The 16,604-nt window shown below is 31.7% G+C and overlaps 1 protein-coding gene across 6 annotated transcripts; it reads left to right on the top strand.

The window, feature by feature from the left end:
* The first annotated feature begins 11,987 nt into the window (after positions 1-11,987).
* LOC141724768 (GTP-binding protein ERG-like) lies at positions 11,988-15,269 on the top strand. 6 transcript variants are annotated; one of them, XR_012576891.1, is made up of 4 exons: positions 11,988-12,528; positions 12,681-12,773; positions 14,013-14,139; positions 14,984-15,269. XR_012576891.1 is itself a non-coding variant. In XM_074527030.1 (4 exons), the coding sequence occupies exons 2-4, from the start codon at positions 12,690-12,692 to the stop codon at positions 15,027-15,029; spliced, it is 276 nt and encodes a 91-aa protein (XP_074383131.1). In that variant the 5' UTR covers positions 11,988-12,528; positions 12,681-12,689; the 3' UTR covers positions 15,030-15,269. The 6 variants fall into 6 exon arrangements, 1 of the variants encoding a protein (XP_074383131.1); XR_012576892.1 differs by having other exon boundaries at positions 12,677-12,773; XR_012576890.1 differs by having other exon boundaries at positions 12,677-12,773; positions 13,994-14,139.
* The last annotated feature ends 1,335 nt before the right edge of the window (positions 15,270-16,604 follow it).

Below are 16,604 nucleotides of genomic sequence, written 5' to 3'. Positions count from 1 at the left end.
GCAATAGACCCCTATAGCAACGTTTTTTGGAGTTATTGCAACATTTTCAAAGTATTACAAATATCATTTTATTGCAACACTTTTCTCTGTTTTAGTAACACATTTATGATGTTACAATAGACTACTGCAACATTTTTTATAACATTTATTGAGGTAAAAGTGTTGCACGGTAATTTATTATAACAGTAGCTGCAACATTTTTTTGCCTATTATAATGCTTTTTAATTTTTAGCAATATTTATCTGTAACACATTATTTTCTATTTTAATATTTTTATGTTTTATTAGCGTATGTGCAACACTTTTATTATTCCAAATTTTGGTATCATATTTTTTTCATATACGATCACAAAATTATACCAAAAAAACATTCACATTCCAAATTTTGTTTGATATCGAATCCAATAAAACAAATATTAATACATCCCAGACAAACTCAGCTTATAAAATTAAATCACCTTATATATAGTACTTGAATATAAATTTTAATGACAAAAAAATAAAAACTTGGGTTGTTGGCTACAACTAGCTAGTGCTCTGGTAAGAAACTCCCTTAAAATGACTTCTCCGATTGAGCAGCGACATGGCCAACTTGCCAAATTCTTTGGTACAAAGCTATTGCTCTCCATTTCTCCAATGCGATGATCTCTCATTTCTACAATATTACATAGAAATAAGCTAAGTAAAAATGATTATTGGAACCGTACATATATTAGAATTTAGGAGGAAGAGAATGTCCACATATATAGCAGGATCAAGTAAATAATTGAAAATTAATAGTATCCGGCCTTGATGACCAAATGGGATTACTAGTTAACAGAATAAAGAAAAGATTAAGAATAAGAACTGTTCCTAATTATCAATACAGAGAAATTTAAAAAACAACGTTTCCATTAGTTAATGTCAAAATCTACAATTATATAGCAAAATAATGATTTGGAACTTATGTTGGCATTTGCATTGTACTTTATCAGTCGGACATCTCCTGCGTATGTGAGAATAATTTTTATAAACGGAATTAAAGCAATGGGTATAATTCTTATAAAAAAAATTAAAACAAACTTCACATCCTCAGTAATGCTTGCCTTTGACATATAAAGAAAAGCATCATCAAACTAAAATTCTAGAAGAGGTTTGTACTTTTGGAGACCATGTTTGGTTATAAGGATGAAATTATACAATTTTCTTATTATTTTGTTTAACAACAGTTGAATATTCATACCCGACAGGTCGAGAATTCACAGGTATATGTACTTGTTAAACTTGAGGATTCATACATTGAATAGTCGGGGGAGTCATCCCTTGTGGATGAGGTTGAGTTGCCCCTATCTGGGTTTCAGCTTGAGTAGATGCATAAGTTGAGTGGGGAGGTATCTCCACGGTGGACGAAATCATCTGGGTTGTTCCCGATGGTGTTCCTTCCTCCAGAACTCTAGTTGTTCTCCGTGTTCTCGCCATGGTTGTTGTGCTTTTCCACAGACGGCGCCAAATGTTATAGATTAAAACTAATATATTTAATTGTTGTATTTAATACTAAGGAACGTGAGCTTCAAGGTTCGATTTTGAATGCTCTTGTGTTTTGTGACTCAATCTGCCTTAACAAGATGCCTACATACCTTGCTGATTGCCAAGGATCAAGTCAAAAAATGTAGTTCTGATCTGTGGGGTGAGACCCCTTATATAGATGTTGGGAGTCCTTGAATTGGACTTGGTATAGGAGACTTGGTGGTCAAGTCTCTGAATTAGGATAGACTTAGGAGTCCTAGGGAGTAGGAAGCTGATTCCTTATCCTATGAGGTTCCTTGGAGGCCAATCTACAAGGATTTATATCATCACTAGGACTTATCTTAATAGTTGTTTTTCTCCCTTATTTATTAATTACGAAATTAATAAATAATCAGGGTTTTTGGGCCTTCTTTGTTCCATCAGGCCTGATCGACATGTTAACCTTTCTGGTCTGAATGTCATACATCTTCTTATTGGGCCTAGGAGCCCATACCTTGTACAATTAATGCAATATTTAATTATACAATCAGGATTTATTTATCCCTATGAAATAATAAAATATAAATATTAAAATATAGGAATATTTGGACAAAGCGGGAAGTTGTTGTGGGCTGGGAAGCGATAAAATTATTGGGCTCTAGCCGCCCAATATTTCAGCCCATTCGAAATTTTTCCATAAACTAAGACACTCTCTCTCGCTTTCTCACAATTCACACACTCAAATTCTCTCTCTCTCTCTCGTTAAACTCTCTCTCGCTGAACTCTCTCTATCATTATCAATCTCGATCAATTTTATCTGCCACTCGCCACCATTATCATTTTCTAGTAAGTAAATGGGATATATTTTTTTAATTAGGGTGCATTTGAATTTGGGATCGAGGCTTTGTGCTTCAATTAGAGATTTTAAACATTATTTATTTATCTAATCGCTCTCCATCTCTTCGATTTCAGGTGCTCGTGTTTGGGTTTACAGTTGAAGGCATTATTTTAAGGTACTTTTAAGTTAGGCTTTGTTTTATTTGAATTTTGTGTGCTTGTGTGTGTGCGCAGTTGTGTGTTTAGTTTCTCTCTCTCTCCCTCCCTCCATGTCTCTCTCTCCCTGCCTCTCACTCGGTCTCTCTCTATCTATGTCTCTCTATCTTTCTCTGAATCTGTCTCTCTCTGTCTCTTTCTTTGTCTCTATGTCTCTCTATCTATGTACTGCATTAGCAGATTGATATACTAAATCAAATTCAATCTTTCATCTTACTATCTTTGATTTGAGTACTTTATCTGTTTGTGGATGTGATTCATGCTGTTTATAATTCGGTTTCGTTTAAAGTTGAATGCCTTTGTTTACCTTTGTTCTCATGTTGTGTATTCGATTTTCTATACCATGATATAAGATAAACATATTTTTGTTGTCTCTCATTGTCTGGGGTTTCAAATCACTTTTCACCAGGTCTCCTCTCTGTGTCTCTCAAATCATCGTAATTATGTAATGTTTATTGATTTATTTTTTATGTTGATTTAACATTATATGTATTTGCGAATTGCAACCATCTGATGGAATAAGTAAGGTCATGCTAGGAGGACAAGTCACTAATGAGGAAGTTGAGAGCTTGATGAAGAGGTTTAAGATCTCTCTCTCTCTCTCAATTGTATTGTTTCTTTAATTGGAGTGGATTACTGATTTTTTATTGTTTAAACGGAAAAATTTAATTATATTTTCAAAAATTAAAAATGTTTAATTTTTTGAATTTGAATGTGATTTGTGATTGAGTTGATCTATTTTTATTATTCATGTTATGTGTTTGTTTATTTAAATGTTTTCGATTGTCATTTTTCCAAAAGTGGTATGTGATTAGTTTGATCTGCTCAGTTTGGTTTTTAGATTGCTAGTTGGTAAAGTCATTTTAATATTCATATAATGTGTTTGATGGTTTGGAATGTTATCCTTTCAGAGATTGATTTATGATTTAATGATCTAACCTAATTTGGTTTAGTTAGTGGGTTACAGCTTGGTGAAGTAGTTTTTCTTATTTAAATTTGTTTTAGTTAATTTTGAATTTGATTTCTGACTCATATGATCTACATGATTTGATTAGTTGGTGACAAGTTGGTGAACTAATTTTACTATATATGTGGAAATTTTCAATGTGGTCATGTTTAGCCATTAGACTTTTTTGGTCATGCGGAATGTATACATAGTTGATAACATAAGCTGCATTCTTCAAAGTAAAATAGACATGTTTTATCCCCTTTCTAAGTGATATTAAGATAGGACACAACATAACATTGGTCTTAGTGAACCTGCTTCCTAGTTCCGTAAGCATGTCTGCATAAATGACTTTGTGGTTTTTTTCCTCTTACTGTAATTTCCAATGATCAGATATTTGCCTTAAATGCACAGTTTTAGAAGGTTTGCCATGTCTATGGAACTTAGTGTAGATTATACTAAACAGTTTATGTTTGCTTAAACACCTGACCTTTCTTGCTTTAGGAAGCCTTGTTTTGGTTATAAATTGAAGGAGATTACGGGCAACATCTTTGCGGCTGATGCAGAGAGTGATATAGTAGAACAAGATGGTGTTGATCCAACTAACAAATATAATTAAGGCTCATCACATGTATCGTATTGAACCTTGGTTAATATTACATATGTGTTGAACCTTAATGGTTCTCATGCTTCTTGTTTTTTTTGGTTTTATTCAAAACAGACCATATATCTATATATGTGTGTGCCTTCCGCTTGGTACAGGGTTTTTCTTATTCTCCAACTCATATGTGTGATCGAGTTCATCACTTAGTGGAATTCTTATTGGAGGCCTGAGAAGGGATAAAAGCAAAGGTATTATTGTTGGAAGCCTCAAAACAATACTACTAAAAATAACTTTCTGCATCTATGTTATTTCTCTTACTCTTTTTCTACAAGCTTCATGTTTAAGCTCAGAGATATATATTTGCAGCCGCTTTCTTGGCATATTCATGTCAACTATGTTCTATATAGCTTCTATGTGTGCAATAGGGGTAATGTATTCATTATATGCTCTGAGTGCCTCGTGCAGTCTCAACATATTTTTCATCACCTAGACTGCAATTTTGTTATTAGTAATGATGTCTATGTCCTTATATTCTAAGGTGTGCATTTCACATTCCTTTTTCTTCTTCTTATTTCAAGTTTTATGATGCGCAAGTTCATTAGATATTTTTTTAAAAAAAATTGAGAAAGAAACTGCTGTGTTTTTTTGACATTCTGATGATTAAAGCAGGTAAATAGAGGCCTTCTATCTTCTTGCATTATGGCTTCCTACATAGTTTTCCTCTGTTAGTCTCATATAAGAAGGTTAGGAAGAAAGACTAATCTCCTGATCTCCATTAACTAGCTCTATTTGTTCAACATTAAGCCTAGATTTTGTAATTCTCAGTGAACCTGTTAGTGAAAAATATGGCGCACGAACGCATGGAAATGGACACAGTGATTGGACCTCCACATTAGTAAGACTTTGACATATTCCCAAGAAACTTTGCCACTTGTAAGTTGAATTAAGTACTGTCTTTATTGGTCTTGAAATTAAATATAAATGTACTTCGTAGTGTATAACACTGGGCTCATGCATATGCAATAGATGTTATTCTTTTTTGTTAAAAGATTGATTAAGTAGGTGCTGGTAAATACTATAATTTATTTAACCATTATGCTTTCATGGAGGATGTGTTAATATGAATATAGTGATTTTTTTATTTGATGTCGGGAAAACAACCATTTGTACCATCTTACTGGACTAAATAGGAGTAAGAGGCATGTACTTGGTCTGTAGTACAGACTAGAGAGGAATATATATGTTTGATATGGTAGCATTGTTCATGTAACAGATCCGATTAGTTTTGCGGGGAAGGTTTAGTCAGGTTGTGGTTAGGATTCGGATATAATAAGATTTTCTATCAACTTATAAGATAGCTGTAATCCATAGGAACTACTAAATTTCGTCAAGAACAAGTAACTGTGTAATCCAAAATAATCTAATAATTTTCTTAAAATAAAGTTATGCACATGAATAAGTATAGTCTACTCTATTTGACTTGCTCCTAGTTTAATGTACTAAAATATAGGGGAAGTATTTTGAATGTTGATAGAATAACAATATACAAGACACAAATACATCATGACAAAATTGTAGATCAGAGCTTGGAAGATCTCTATCACTCATTCATTTTCCCCTCGCTCATCAATCATCATCTATGTAACATGTAACACGTATTAAGATTTAGAGTAGTCTTTAATGGTTTTGTTGAAGTCTAGAACTTGTACCCTTGTGTTTATATGTTTCCTGTAATATTCTTTTTCAAAACTATTAAAAGTTGCTACCTTTATGTATTATAGTTCTTTTCAATTGTTAACCAGTTGGCGAATTTATTATTGTCTGAAAATCCTCCATGGTCATTGGAGGTATGTGGACACGTTGCATTCAAATGTTCTAGCTCTTACATCAGGAATCTTATCTGAGGCATCAACTCGGGGTTGGGCATGTGGCAGGGGACTGTTAAAAATGTGCTCAACACTTATAGTTTCAAGCAGTAGGTTCTAATATTATTTAGTTTATAATATTAAGCCAATGTAACGTAAAGAACGTGAATTAGTTTGTTTAGTTAAGAATATTGTGGTTGTCATTTTATACTTGTGATGTTTAGTTAAGAAATGATAGATACTTTTAAATAATAGTTTTTCATTTTGTTCTTGTAAAATATTACAGTAGTTCATAAAGTCTTACAATAGCTTATGAAAATGTTTCAATAGCCAAGGTACATATGTTACAAAATCTACTAAAATGTTACTCTAGGTACATAATTGATTCAAGAAAAAAGTGGGACCCACATGCCACGTCATCAGGGTGGGCCCACATGTCATATCAGTATAGAGGCTGCAAGTCATGTTAACATTTTTGGACCCACAAATGCCACGTCAATGCCATGTCATCATGCCACGTCATCACAGTATGGGGCCTACATTGGGTCCCATTTTTTAAAAAACTTTATGCCATTCTAAGGTAACATATTTTTAAGTTACAATAGACATGTTTTATGTTACCTAAGGGGTCTAGGGTAACATAAATATACATGTTACAGTAGCGGGATCATATGTTACCTTAGACCCCTAAGGCAACATTGAAAAACCTATCTTTAAAAAAATGTTACCTTAGCTTAAAAGTGTGGCAAGAGCAACATATTTACCCCCTAATGTAATGTTTTTTTAATTTTATAGTAGGCATTTTATGGTGTAGTGAAACCTACTTAGTTTTCAAAAATTTTACCACCAATCTTAACCATTTCTAATACTCTATCACTACAACATTTGCATGTAAGTTCTTGAGTAAGTTTTTCAAAACCCTCTTTTTGATTATATCCAAGAAAAATACAATTTCTTGGTGTATGTTTATAAGGGTGTGCAATATATTAGTCAATATCGATGATGTGAATTAGAGGTTGAAAACTCGAAGGGAGACCCGTGAATGGGCACCCTCGAGTTCGACCACCACCAGCCATGACCAAATGGGAGCCGGTGGGTTTGTAAAAAATTTAATTTTTGAATTGATTTTGTGTAAATAGGATGAGATATGGAGTGTATGTTACTTGTTTAGGTTGCTTGAGTTCTTGTTTTTTAAATCAAGTTTTATGCCTAAAAGTTTGGATATAATGACTATTGGTAGTTGTTATTTGATTAGTTGAATAAAGTGTTAATGCATGTCACTAAATCTTGATGCATGTTATCAAAAATGGATGCATGTTGATTTCCTAAGTTTCATTCGGTGTTTTTGTTCGATTTTTTGATAAAAATGCAAGGGAATGATTTTTAAAGGTAATTGATGTTTAGAAGTATGCATGTAAGTGTTAAGTGGTTGCATATTGATTATGTTTGATTTTTTCATATTGTTTTGGTTTGAATTTTTTATTAATTAAAGGGGGAAAGAGTTGCTTATCAGGGGTAATTGATGTTCAAGTGATATAAGAATAATCGGATTGAGATTTTATAAAAACTAAGGATTTTTGCATGTTAGAATTGTGAGTTGGGTCGAATTAGGGAACCTTTTAGTTCGATTTTTTTATGAAAATGGTGAAAAGGAATGGTTTTAAGGATGATAAGGATTAACTCATAATTTGGATCATTAAAAAAATATGCATCATAGTTTGTTAAGAAGATTATGTGTTATTTGGATTGAATATGCTAAATTCGAATTGCATGTGAAGTGGTATATGTTTATCATTAAGATGATCACAAGAATTTTTATTCGGTTTTAAAAGAACTAAGGATTGGAGTCTTGTATTGTAGTTTGATTTGTAATGTTAAGTCAATAGTTGTTAATCGTATGAATGGAGATTCTTGGCTTGTGTTAAAAGTCAAGTGTTAAAAAATGATTATAATATTTGATTATGATTGACTGATATAATTGATTATATTAGAAGGGTAAGAGTAATTACAAGTACGTCATGTCCGACTCTCGACGAGTTAGTGAATAGGTTGTTTATGTTATTGAGTTATTCGAATCGGTGATTATTTGCTAAATTTGTAGTATCGAGATATAAAAAGTATAAAGCTATATCTTATTATGTATTATGTGTTATGCGTGTGTACATGAGATAAGTGTTTATCGCGTTCGGGGTAGAAGTTAGACGTTAGCCTAAACGTCCGGAATTGATCAAGTCCCTAATTAGGGTTTTGTTTGGATTGTAAATTTGGATAGCAAAGGCATTCAGGCTAGTAAAGGGAAAGAAATCTTAGGTGGCTGTAGCTCAGGTTCCATTAAACCGGAAAGCTTTTTGAGGCAAGTAACTTTGCCTTATATTATAAATTGATTACAGAAATATTATTGTTGATGTCATGATAGAGTAAAGGATTCTTGTGAAACTTGTTATTGATTCTTATGAAACCCCTGTTATTGTCCCTTGTGATAAACCAGTTATCAATTCTTGTGATGAACCATAATAGTAACCCCTTTATTTCAAGTACGTATACCCTATCTCTATATTTTTTTAACTTATGATCATTTGACCTTAACCCTAATGAAATTTTTACATGTTATATCTTGTTAACCAAGATCCCTCATATCCTTTATGTCTTGTTACGTATCGTTCTTTGGAACTATCCTTATTACGAACTTATACACTTGTTCAACGTTTGATCAATATCTTTGGCCTATGATCCCTGCTTACTTTGATTTGTTCTCTTTCCTTGAATTCTTAAATTGGACTTAAGAATGACTTTTGACTTGAACGAGTCCAAACGATTTCATTTATCGGTAATGTTAAACCTGATTTAGATAAACTTCCTCATATTCCAACACAAAGGTTTTCCAAATGAATTCCTTGAAGATTGGATAGAGACATAAGAGACTAGTGGGACTAGTCCAGTCATATAAGAGGCTAGTGGGGCTAGTCCACTATAGTTCAGGCTGATCACCCGTATTATATTTAAAAGATGGATATTCCAATCAAGGGTTCTTTAATATTTTATAAACAAGGAAATGTATATCTTTATTAAAGTAATTTGCCTAATTATTTAAAAGGAAACAAAATGAGTAGTACCTTCTCTAAAGTTATGAGACTTCACTACAAAAAAACAAGGGTAAATTTGACCGGCCAAATATGACTGCGGCTAAATTTGACCGTCAACGGTCATATTTAAGGTCAACTTTATTATATAGTTGGTCAGATTTAATTTTGACCGCAGACGGTCAAATTAAAGGCCAGTCATTTATTTGTAACTGGTCAAGATTTAATTTTGACTAACAGCGGTCAAAATTAATTCGGTCAAATTTACTCGGTCATATTTATTTTTTAGATCCCAAAAAAAAGAGAGGGAAAAATCCCGCTAAGATAACAAAATTTGATTGGTGCAAATTTGACCGCATTCGGTCATATTTAGGTGCAGTCTTATTTAACTTTTTGGCGCTAAATTTCCCGCCAAAGTTAAACGAAATTATCATAAATAAATTTGACTGACGGCGGCCATATTTATAAATGTGACTGCTAGTGGTCAATTTTAAATTTAACTATTTTTCTATAAATTTGAATCAATATTAAATAAAGTATTAAAATATTAAAAAATATTGGGGTACCGAAATTACATAAACAACATATTAAAAATTATTTTAGTCGTTAGTCAAATATATTTTAGAAGTAGTAATTAAAAGGTGACATTATATTTCTTCAAAAAAATTACAAAAACAAATAATAGTCACTAGATTTTAAAATTTACAAAATATTTTGTATATTTAGTATGACAAAACATAAAGTACAAATAATAAAAATAAAAGTAAGATACGTGTAAAAATAATATCAATAATAGATTTTATTGTTCAAATGCTTGTATGAAGTACATGATTTAAGAGTTGGATTTAGAGGTTAGAGTGTTAATGTATAGCATTAATAATTTTGTAAAACTTAAAGGATGTTAAGTATGTTAGGTTTAAAGGATATATGCGAAAATCGTCCAATTATAAACACATCATCTTAAAATAATAAGATGTCACATATCGATAAGTATAATGACTTATCGATATATTGAGTTCTCTACATGTGTCTTTGACTTGTCGAGGTCTCCAGTTTTCTATATGTAGAATGACTTGTCGATAGGCTTTTGACTTGTCGATATCTCTAGTTCTCTTCATGAAGATTTTCCTTGTCAATATCTCTAGATCTCTACATGAAAAAATGACTTGTCGATATCTCCAGTTCAGTACATAGACTTTTTGACTTGTCGATATATGAGATTTCTACATGCATTTTGACTTATCGATATCTCTTGGGACTTCTCTTTAGGTCATTTTGGACTTCTCGATATCTCTTGATCCGTGACTTGTCGATATTTGACTTGAAACAATTTTCCCAGAACAACATTATTCAAATTCAAGCTGCTACACTTATCTCTAAGGCATGATCATGATTTGATCTTTTTCCAGAGTTTATTCCAGTCTGATCTACTTAACATTTTTACAGACTCAAGAAGTACAATTACAGAATACCAATGTAGATTATCATACAACTTATCCTTAGGGTTGTCAATATGATTAAATCTTGTGGACAGCCTCTTGTTGCCCGAGTTGGTTTGATTTGGGCTAGTAGACTTTTACTTACTTTAGACTTTTACTAACTTCAATGTTATCCAAGCTCTACTACTCATGAACATATTACATCTTGAACAATACAAATTTAATGAAAAATACAACAAAAACTATGAACTCTATGTATATAAATATACATGTATATGTTAGATCTCAAAATAAAGAATTTTCAATGACTGTAAGGTTGTATTTTTCAGATGGTATGGTGTATATTTCGTGGATAAATTTTAAAAGAAAGTACACTCAAAAATATTTACAGGCTAAGTTAATGTTCGAACATATTCACAAGATTTAAGATCTTGACTCAGTCTCACACCTAATTTGTTATAATCTGAATGTAATATAATCTTAAAGTACGTTAATCAAAGATAAGATAGACTGACCACCAATATAGAAACGTATATCTTCAGTTTAAAATAAATCAAAATACACTAATTATAACTTATCTAAATATGTAGTACACATATATATGATTTATATAAGTGTATCTCGTTTCAACATATAAAAAAAATTAATTATATGTATAATTTTTTTTATAAAAAAATATATATTAAAAATGTATGAGACATACTTTTCAAATTAAATATTATTTAATAAATGAGGGAATGATCAGTTTATATACTATTCTTAACTTTATCTGACATTCAATTGTTCAAAACTAACTCTATAAATATTTTAGTAATCATGTTTAAAGTGAAATAAATTGTCGCTATTTACAACACGTACATATTATGTGTATGATAAAAAACTTAAGTAATAGGGTGTAGTGGTAAGGTGATGTGTTTGTGAATGTAAAGATTCGGGTCCAATTCCGCCCAACAACCTCTTTTATATAAATTCAAAGTACAGGGGTAAATTAGTCAGTTTAATGAGACTTTTTAATCTCATGAATATTATCAGCATTTTCTCTTATTATATATATAAAAGAAGTGTTACAACTTATAACATACTTGTAAAAATGTTTGATTAGAGTATCAAAATAAATATAATATATTTTTAAGTTGAAATATTACTTTAAATTACAAGAATTTGAAGTAAATTACAAACTGAATAAATAAGATACACGATTATATACGAATCTTTTACATAATGAAATTTAACAAATTAAAAAGAAGTAAAATAGTAATTATATAAATATTAAAAAGTAAAATAGTATATGTATAAGTTTTTTTAAAAATAATATTAAAAATGTAAACATAGGAATTATAAAAAATATAAATACAGATAAGTAATAAACTTTTTTTCTAAAATATTTATTAGGATTTTTTTAACTAAAATAATAAAGTATTTCACTCAAATTGGAGAATAATTGGACTCCAGCGTGTGATTTTTGGGTCAAAACAGCCGCCCAAAATTTCATACAATTTAAAAATTTGGTGTAGAAACACGCTACTCCATCTCCTTGTCCAATACACATTTTATGAGTACACACTCCATAATTATCTCTCTCACTTTCTCACTCTCTCACTAATCTCTTTGGTCTCTCTGTCTTATCTCTTAGTGGCCACTATTACCAATCTCTGCTATACAATTAGGGATTTACTTTCATAATTAGGGTTCAATTGAATTGGGGTTTCTTCAATTAGGGCTTGGTTTTTCAATTAGGGATTAACCTTCACTTATGTCTCTCTCTATCTCTCTCTCTGATTTTACCTTTTTCGTTTGGGTTTGCAATTACTGCTTATATTTTTGATTTTGTAATTGCAGATACGGCCCTTATGTTTGTGCCGATTGAAATTTTGTGTGTTAATGGCTAGTAGTAGAGAAATCGATCCTTTGTTGAAGGATTTGACTGAGAAGAATCATAGTTTTTGGCGTCCTAAATCCCATAACACTGGTGACGTCTCTGTAATGTCGTGTCGTTAGTACGGAGCAGACTTGCTACTTGGGAATAATCTTTTGTTCAAGAAACGTTGACTAGGCAGGTGAATCTGTTAATTTGTTTCTTGTTCGTATTTGGTAGATACTATTGGAAATCAAAGAAATTTTGGTGATGTGGAACTTCTATTGGAATTTGTTTTACTGTGTGACATTTGTGATTGAGATTTAATGGTGTTTTTTGTGGTTTTGCAGGAAGCGGAGAAATATGGAAGATGAGATAGATATGTTACATAAGAGCATGGATGAGAAAAATGTTCAGCTTCAGGCAACAGCCTCTACTGCTGAGAAGGTAAAAAGTAGACGAATTATTACGAGTGTATGAATGGTTATATCAGAGATCTTGATTTCTTATAGAACCGAGTTATGTAATTAGGCCTCTTTAGCTTATATACATTAACATAATCTACTCAAAGTTCTGTTCATCTGAATTTAGTGTGTTGGATATCTGAATTTATTATATGGTATGTCTGATATTAGTTTCTGACTTTTTGGGATATTGGTGTTTTTTTGTGTGAGAAATCATGTCCATTAATGTCACCCTGATATATTTCCCTTTCCATGGTTTCTCTCTCTAAATGTTGCACTATGTCTTTGCCTTAAAGTATGTACTCTGAAGTTACTGTTAATGTTGAAAGAAACTAAAAACTAGCCCCCAGATTACTTGTGGTTTATTCCTGGTAAGAATTCAATTACTATTTCTAGAAAACATAGTGAACTCATTAATTAATTTAGCTTATTAGTTAAAGTAACATTCGGCGCAAGCCTCAGAGTATATCAACCAAATTTTATGTTTTGTGTATCACTCTGAATAAGAGACTCCAGGACTGGTAATATTATTGTAAGTAGTTGAAGCCAGAAAGGTACTTCATTAGGATAACCTGTTGAAGTTGCAGGGGTATGTACCTGCATATGTCTTAATTGTTCAATTTGGAGATGGTCCACCATGCTGTAATTTTCATGATACATCATTAGGTTATTGTGCTTTACCAACCGATGGTCAGTATCATATGGGATATTGATAATCGGGTTAAGTATTTTTATAATAAGACTTGTATTTTCCTTTTGTCATAAGTTGGGACAAAGGTTGTTGGTGTTTCCAGAAAGACAAATACAACCACACATGAAGTTTTAGGAGTGATGACCAAATGAGACACTCAAATTGTATGTACCTATTGTTGAAGTGTCGTCTTAAAATTTTTATTTCAATTATCACTGCCAAACCTACATGTACATCTAATGATTATAGTTATGTTGGCCAAATTAGAATTTTGTTAGGTACTTATCTCTGGTATCCCTCTTCAACTTACTTGATGTCTCTGGAGCTGTGTTTCATGCGTAAGAAGTGTGTCAGGCAATTGAAATTTTTGTTTCTAGTGGGAAGTAATGGTTCAATTTGGATTTTTGTTTTAGAACGAGTTGTGAATGTATTAAAGGGATTGTATACTTTTATTAGGCTCTTATAGGACTGCTCAGTATGATTATTATAATTTTTCTTGATTTTATGTACAGTGTTTCTTTGAAACCCCAGGGCTTATATTAAAAAGAGGAGGATACCAATCCAAAGACATAAAAGTTTGGGTAGAATGTGCGTGGAGTGAAAATGGTCTTTATGATATTCTAATAGTTATTTTTGATGTTCATAGGCACCTTAACAGGTTAGTATTGGTTTGTTTATTTGCTATATTTTTTATGATTAATCGTATACTTCGATTGCTAACTGATATGTAGGAGAAGAAATTTTATAGAAGCAGGTTAAGTATTTTCACAATAAGCCTTGTAAATATTATAGGAAATCCCAAATGATATTGACCATGGGTTGGTAAAGAAGGAGAAGATGAAATATTATACGATACACAAGACCTCTGTTCACTCTCTCATCACCAGTTTAATTAATCCACACTCATGATCTTAATTAAAATCAATATTTAATTCATTAATTTACTATACCTGATATTAATTTAATCTACCAGAGAATTTACGCTTTCACTGCCTGTTTGCTCACTACTTTATTCCTCATGCTTTTGGTGTGACCTTTTAAATTAACTCTATTTGACCCTCATGTTTATGTTTATATATTTTACTTGCATTGTGATGACAAGTTGTATTGTTGTATAAAATATAGAGTTTTTATTGCCGATTATGTTAATTCAATGTTTGTGTAAGGAAATTTGGTTATAATATAATCGAGTACAGAGCCTAATATTGGAGGTCTCGAGTTTAAACCTAATGTTATTGTAAAATAGTATTCTGATTTACGATAATAAATTCTCAAACCTTAAAATGTGTTTTCAAATAAAGGGCGTATTAGAGATATGTATGATCCAATTGAGCCTATCTACTATTACTTTGGGTACGGTAGAGTTGATAGCTTTATGATGTAAAATTGGAGCTTTATTTAGATTATGCTTGGTTCATATTGTTTACATCAATGTGCTATATATGCCTTCTTTGGACTATTCACCCTAATCTAATTTTTAACATTTGATGTCTTTTTTGCAGTCATTCATTGTGTTTTCCAATCCGATCAAATTTGCTTTGCTGTTGACATTTGGCAACTTGATGGCTATTGGAAGGTGTTGGAAGTTGTGCTTCAGTGCTGCTTTTATGTTTTAAGTGTTGGTACATTCTTGTTTAAAGATAATTTGTGTTGTTATTTTTGTAAATTATCTGGTATGACACGTATGTAGAATGATTGTGGTTCCCTTGACATCCAACTATAACCAGAGACATGTAAATATAATGGAATTTTGTATCCTCTTAATCTATGTATGTATATTTTATATCATCTTATATTTGACTAAAACTAGTTACATTTGGCATTTTGCTTGTTAAATTTGACTTAAATCACTCGATTTTATAATTTGACCAGAAATTGAAAATATAATAATTTACCTACTAATTTTGACCAATGAATGTCATATTTATAAATTTGACCTGCAAAAATCAGGGTAATATTTATAAATGTGATTCGGAAATGAATTGGTCAAATTTATAAAATTGAGTGCGAGCCATTCGGTCAAATGTATAATTTTGACATATTTGACCGTAGTTGGTCATGTTTATGTATAAAGAGCGGGAAATTCAATTTTTTTAAAATTTTAAAGTAAGGAGTGAAAAAATATAAATGACTACCGTCGGTCAATTTTAGGCGGTCAAATTTAGTTAGTCAAATTTGAGCGGTCATATTTAGTCGGTCAAATTTAATTAAATTTGACCGATTTCGCTAAATTTGACCAGCCTAAAAAAGACCGACACATTTCGGTCATATTTAGTTAAATATGACCGCCAGCAGTCAATTTTAGTTAAATATGACCGAAAAATTTCGGTCAAATTTAGCCGTTTTTCTTGTAGTGCTTGGTCGAGAACCCTGCCACTATACTTTGTTATTGATTCTCGAAACTTGATTGATCTCTTCCTTTGAAATGAGAACCTTCTTGAGAACCCTATTATTGATCGTGATGAATGTCGGCTTTCTCCCAAACTTTAAATCCTGAAAGCCCGTAACCTTTTTCAAAACTTTTACTTAGTCGTTAAAAGAATACTACCACCTAGTTTAGTTTTGTTCATAAATAAAATGCCTCAGTTTCTGTTGTTTATGTTGATATTTAGAACTGCTATATAGTTACTTTTTGTGCGTCTTTGCTCATTTATTTGCTTTGATCTAACCATGGAAGATAAGCAAGAAGATGGCCAGGCATAGGCGCACCGCTCGCAAGAGCGTACCTATCGTGTTGAGGGATTTCATATGCCAGATCAGGTAGTTGTTGTGTGAGCAAGCGATGGGGGAGAAGTAAATTAGCTAAATCAGATACTTTTGGGTTATCTGTCGTTCTAAGTCGAAATCGAATAATATGATTTTTTTTCTGATTTTGGGTTGTAATAATATTATCTTCTGGTTGGTAGTTGTAATCTTGTCTCATACTTTATCCTGTTGGGATCCTGTTAGTATCAGGGTTTATTATATTTCTTCTATTATGGTATTAGTATATTGGTGTGTGGGTCCTCATTTCCTAACCCTGAGATTGAAAGCATCACACCGTAATATGAACCACACAAAACAATAGTTTACAGAAACCGTTGTGCTAAATCCAAAATTTTATATTTTTTAACAACGGTTCAT

Source organism: Apium graveolens, chromosome 5 (assembly GCF_009905375.1).
Source record: "Apium graveolens cultivar Ventura chromosome 5, ASM990537v1, whole genome shotgun sequence".
Classification (NCBI taxonomy): Eukaryota; Viridiplantae; Streptophyta; class Magnoliopsida; order Apiales; family Apiaceae; genus Apium; species Apium graveolens.
The sequence above is the reverse complement of the archived record's forward strand: the minus strand, read 5'-3'. Positions and strand labels throughout refer to the sequence as shown.

What these genes read in the sequence shown, in the direction of transcription:
- LOC141724768 (XM_074527030.1), top strand. Translation starts at nt 12,690, where the DNA reads ATGGAAGATGAGATAGATATGTTACATAAGAGCATGGATGAGAAAAAT. An exon ending in CAGCCTCTACTGCTGAGAAG is followed by an intron (nt 12,774 to 13,993) that starts GTAAAAAGTAGA and finishes TTTTATGTACAG; the next exon opens with TGTTTCTTTGAAACCCCAGG. An exon ending in GTTCATAGGCACCTTAACAG is followed by an intron (nt 14,140 to 14,983) that starts GTTAGTATTGGT and finishes TCTTTTTTGCAG; the next exon opens with TCATTCATTGTGTTTTCCAA.